The sequence below is a fragment of the Schistocerca cancellata genome, chromosome 5 (genome assembly GCF_023864275.1).
Source record: "Schistocerca cancellata isolate TAMUIC-IGC-003103 chromosome 5, iqSchCanc2.1, whole genome shotgun sequence".
Lineage (NCBI taxonomy): Eukaryota > Metazoa > Arthropoda > Insecta > Orthoptera > Acrididae > Schistocerca > Schistocerca cancellata.
The window spans coordinates 322,438,415-322,444,414 of NC_064630.1; the positions used below are offsets into that span (position 1 = coordinate 322,438,415).

General features: G+C 35.2%; 1 protein-coding gene across 1 annotated transcript in view; it reads right to left on the minus strand.

The window, feature by feature from the left end:
* The window catches only part of LOC126188226 (methylosome protein 50-like), a 46,156-nt gene extending 45,037 nt beyond the window's left edge, over positions 1-1,119 (minus strand). The window contains exons 1-3 of the mRNA XM_049929779.1: positions 877-1,119; positions 623-789; positions 26-201 (exon numbers count right to left, since the gene is read on the minus strand). Of these exons, the coding sequence (XP_049785736.1) occupies positions 26-201; positions 623-789; positions 877-1,000 (467 nt within the window). The 5' untranslated portion in view covers positions 1,001-1,119. The remainder of the gene's footprint in view (positions 1-25; positions 202-622; positions 790-876) is intronic.
* Positions 1,120-6,000: the final 4,881 nt, after the last annotated feature.

A 6,000-nucleotide genomic window follows, 5' to 3' on the forward strand; every position in this document is an offset into this window, starting at 1 on the left:
TGGCAAAACATGTGAGATATATTACCTGCAATCAAAACTTCCTGAAACAACCTTCTTCTTATCGTTAAATGTTGAAAGGGAGCTAACACTATCATCATGCTCGCAAGCAGACCCGAGGCATGTAAAATGAAATGAATCTTTATCCTCAGATTCAATCAAGGCGAGTACTTGAATAACACCAGAGTCTTCGCCAACAACAATCTAAGACATGAAATTTTAAATCAACATTTGTTGAAATGTAGATGCATATATACTTACTGAGTACATGCAAAAACCACTGACAATATTGTTTAGTATATCAATAAACCTAACAAAAGCTCCTTCAAAGCGCAGAACTGTGCAAAATTCGGCCAACATGGGTGAATGTCACTTGTTTCCCGAAAAATTAAATACTTCTAAAAATGGTTCAAATGGCTCTGAGCATTATGGGACTCAACTGCTGAGGTCATTAGTCCCCTAGAACTTAGAACTAGTTAAACCTAACCAACCTAAGGACATCACAAACATCCATGCCCGAGGCAGGATTCGAACCTGCGACCGTAGCGGTCTTGCGGTTCCAGACTGCAGCGCCTTTAACCGCACGGCCACGTCGACCGGATAAATACTTCTACTGAATACTTACTTTATACTTATCTTGCAGGAACTTCCCATCGCATACACCCGTCTCACGATCAACGCCTGCTAGACATTTATACACATCTGGCGTAAGTTCTGCATCCTCAAAATACCACAGCGAGCCACACCAAAAGCGCCCCGTTAATTCTGAACATCCAAGTAACGTAGATCCATCTGCAGAACAAACAAATCAGTAACACACACACACACACACACACACACACACACACACACACACACACATCACTGAAACAAACATACCTTCAGCAATTTCGATGATATCTAAATATTTTGCAATGCCTGTAACAGGTTCTTGTTGCAAGTTGCGATAAGCTTCAGCATTCCGATTAGGCTCTACTTCGTACAGTCCTACGTCTGTCTCCATTTCCAAGATGCTCTCTAGCTAGTACCTACCTAAACTTAACAATCCCTCTTTTCTGCTACAAAATTCGAAACATGCTCTTTCCGCTTGTAACAAATGCCCTCGGCCAGTATTGCCAACATACCGATTAACATCGTCGTGTATACCCATTCATATTTAGTTACCAACCACTGACCATACACGTCATATAGGTGTCGTCAGTATACATTAAAAAGTAAATAGAATTAAATGCATAATAAAGTCACAGCTATTCATAAAATGATAACAACATTAACATCGGACAGAGAAATCAACAGAATAAAATACGACAGTACGGCACAATATACTATGATACGTACTACTTATACTGTTAGATAATAAGTAAATACATTTAGATATATACATACACGACAAGTATATATATCGTAATAAACTATTTCAATAACAGGGTAGAGAAATCAAGGGAAGAAAAATATACAGCACAATATGCTCCTTATACTAATAACACAGGTTACAATTTAACAACAACAACAAAAAATGAACACTTAAATCTTTATTTCACTTCATTTATTTGACCCATTGGTTCATTACATAATTAAATAGTATACTGAATGTAGGACAAGTCAAATTAAGAAGCAGACTGAAAGAGAGAACAACAAAAAATTCAGCCTACAAATAACAATCATAAATTACAAGAAACAAAAACAACACAATTTGAATTTAGCCATAATTACACGTTCAGTTTACAAGGAGGCTTTTCATAATTTAACAACTTTTTCTGAGTGATAACACTATTCCATCAAATATTACTTATGGCTTTAACTAACTAGGTAGGCTGCTGAACGATTAATGACTAAACAACTGGAAATTTCAGAGATAATCATCAGCAATTACACTGGGATGAGGTGTACAAGGAACCTGATGCTAATTTAAAATATATCTTTTTTTCATGATACACTTGTAAGAGAATTTGAAAACTGTTTCTCCAAGAAAGCAGTTAAATCTAATTATAAGAAACCATGTAGAAAACCTTGGATTACTAAAGGAATAAGATATCTTGTAACCACAAAAGGGAACTGTATCTAACAACAAGAAAGTGCAATGAACCAGAAACAGCCAAATATTATAAAAACTTCTGTGCTACATTAAGAAAGGTTATTAAAAAGTCCAGAAGCATGTGCATAATGCCTGAGATTAAAACCTCTGATAACAAAATCAAAACAATTTTGAATATTATTACAAGGGAGACAGGGCAACCAAGAGTACAGGATGATGGCATTACCATCAAAGCGAATGGAAACTTGACAAACAACAAGCCATTCTATATTCACAAAGATGCAAAGCTGATACTTTTTGCCGATGATACAAGTATAGCTATCACACCCAACAGATAAGAATAAACTGATGAAATTGTAAACGATGTTTTTCAGAAAATCACTAAGTGGTTCTCTGGAAATGGGCTCTCATTAAACTTCGACAAAACACAACATATACAGTTCCACATAGTAAATGGAATGACACGGTTGATAAATATAGACTTCGATCAGAAATTGGTGAGCCTAGCTAAGGAGAATATTCAAAATTTCTAGGTGTCTGCATTGATGAGGGGTCGAACTGGACAAAATACATTGAAGATTTGCTGAAACGTTTGAGTTCAGCTATTTAAGCTATTAGGGTCATTGCGAATTTTGGCGATATACATCTCAGTAAATTAGCATAACAAGCCTATTTTCATTATCTGCTTTTGTATGGCATCATATTCTGGGGTAACTCATCATTGAATAAAAGAGTGTTCATTGCACAAAAGCGTGTAATCAGAATAATTGCTGGAACTCACCCAAGATCAGCCTGCAGACAATTATTTAAAGAGCTTGGGATCTCCACTGTAACCTCACAATATATATATATATATATATATATATATATATATATATATATATGTGTGTGTGTGTGTGTGTGTGTGTGTGTGTGTGTGTTCAATTATAAAATTTGTTATTAACAGTCCGAACGAATTAAAAAGTAATAGACGTCAACTCCTTCTGCTCATTAGATGAATTTTTGGATATAGTAAGTGGGTAATTTCCCCAACCCCCACCCCCCCAAAAAAAATTAAGTGTCATGTAATATTTTGTGTAATGTGATATCTTGTATTGACACCTTTTCTAAACCTGACACGTTACACATCATTACGGAGTGTCACATTTGTGATCTATGGAACAAGTGCTAGTCTAATCTAATCTATTTAACTCTTATCAGTGAAACACTTTAGTGATACAATACTGTTCTATACTGAAACATGTGGATATTACTTATGTTTCTTGTGCTGTGACTGTGGATTATGCGTATTTTGTCATAGATGTTCAGTTCTGGTTGAAAGATATTCATTTGCAAACAGAATACATTCATATACATAAGGGCTTGGCAGGCTCATTGTTTCCTACTTTCTGAAATGAGGTCTGCATGTTTCCAATTTCTTTAGGTTTCAGACAGCTGGTGGCTAAATTCCCCGAAAAAATTAGCCCATACTGGAGTAATAAATGAAAGTATCCATATTATACAAGATTCACTGTTGACTTGCTTGCATTGTGACGTAACATGCAAAGACCATAAATAATTCTGCTAGACAAGCTCAAGTATTGTGGCATGAGTGGGACAGTGCACAAATGGTTTAATTCGTACCTAACTGGAAGAGAAGTTATATTATATCTCTGGCAGGAAACAAAGGGTGTTATTAGGAAAGAGACATGTATCAAGCTATCAGGCATCATCCAACTGGGAGTTAATGACATGTGGGGTCCCACAAGGTTCCATTTTGGGGCCCTTACTCTTCCTTGTGTATATCAATGACCTTTCATCAGTAACATTACCAGATGCCAAGTTTGTTTTGTTTGCTGATGATACAAACATTGCAATAAATAGCAAATCAAGTGTAGTCTTAGAAAGATCAGCCAATAAAATATTTGTGGACATTAATCACTGGTTCCTAGCCAATTCTTTGTCACTAAACTTTGAAAAAACACACTACATGCAGTTCAGAACTTGTAAGGGGTGTCCCAAGAGTATATGTCTAACATATGATGACAAGAAGATAGAAGAAGTGGACAGTGTTAAATTCTTGGATTACAGCTTGATAATAAATTCAACTGGGAGGAGCACACCACAGAACTGCTGAAGCGTCTTAACAAATCTCTGTTTGCAATGCGAATTTTGTCAGACATAGGAGATATAAAAATGAAAAAGCTGGCATACTATGCTTACTTTCATTCCATAATGCCATATGGGATTATTTTTTGGGGTAATTCATCAAGCCAAGCTAAAGTTTTCCGGGCACAAAAACGTGCAGTAAGAATTATATGTGGTGTGAACTCAAGAACATCCTGCAGAAGCCTGTTTAGGGAACTAGGGATACTAACTACAGCTTCCCAATATATTTATTCCTTAATGAAATTTGTCATTAAAAATATATCACTTTTTCAAACCAACAGCTCAATTCATGGAATCAATACTAGAAATAAGAATAATCTTCACAAGGATTTAAAGTCACTGAGTCTTGTACAAAAAGGTGTGCATTATTCAGGAACACACATTTTCAATAACTTGCCAGCAGCCATAAAAAGCTTAACAACCAATGAAATTCAGTTTAAGAGAAGCCTAAAGGATTTATTGGTGGCCAACTCCTTCTACTCCATTGATGAATTTCTTAGTAAAACCAACTGATTTGTATATAAGTACAACATAACTTCTGCACAATTTCAGTGCAGTAATGTGTTCACTGAAAATTTGTGTGTCTGTGTGTGTGTGTGGTTGTGTGTAAGTATAATCTAACTTCTGCACCATTTCAGTGCAGTAACGTGTTCATTGTAAATAAGTATTTCAGTAGTTGTATTACATGTTTATTACCTTATAAATAAATAAAAAACTTTTATTTTAAATTCAGTGCATTAGTATTTGTAAAATGACTCTTAGTGTTCATTAAAATATGACGATCATTCCACTTGGGACCTGTGGAATGGTACATTAGCTTATTTGCTTTAGTTGTAAATATTTGTCATGTATTGTTGCTTTTCTGACATGTTCCACATCCTGGAGGACCTCCTCACTACGGATCAATTGGAATGAAAGTAAATCTAATCTAATCTAATCTAAAAGTTGAAATAAGTAGTTCTCATAATACGCAAAGATCAGCACATTCCTCAAACTGGAGTACTATCAAGAATGGGGTTCCACAAGGGTCAGTCTTGGGTCCTTTGTTGTTCTTAATATATATTAATGACTTGCCATTCTATATTCATGAAGAGGCAAAGTTAGTTCTCTTTGCTGATGATACAAGTATATTAATCACACCTGACAAACAAGACTTAACTGATGAAATTGTCAAAACTGTCTTTCAGAAAATTACTAAGTGGTTCCTTGTAAACGGACTCTCACTGAATTTTGATAAGACACAGTACATACAGTTCCGTACAGTGAATGGTATGACGCCATTAATAAATATAGACCTTAATCAAGAGAATATAGCTAAGGTAGAATATTCCAGATTTTTAGGTGTATCCATTGATGAGAGATTAAATTGGAAGAAACACATTGATGATCTGCTGAAACGTTTGAGATCAGCTACTTATGCAATAAGGGTCATTGCAAATTTTGGTGATAAACATCTTAGTAAATTAGCTTACTACGCCTATTTTCACTCGTTGCTTTCATATGATATCATATTTTGGGGTAATTCATCACTGAGGAATAAAGTATTTATAGCACAAAAGCGTGTAATCAGAATAATAGCTGGATTCCACCCAAGATCATCCTGCAGACATTTATTTAAGGATCTAGGGATATTCACAGTAGCTTCTCAGTATATATACTCTCATATGAAATCTGTTATTAACAACCAAACCCAATTCAAAAGTAATAGCAGTGTGCATAACTACAATACTAGGAGAAAGGATGATCTTCACTATTCAAGATTAAATCTAACTTTGGCACAGAAAGGGGTGAATTATACTGGCACTAAAGTCTTTGGTCAC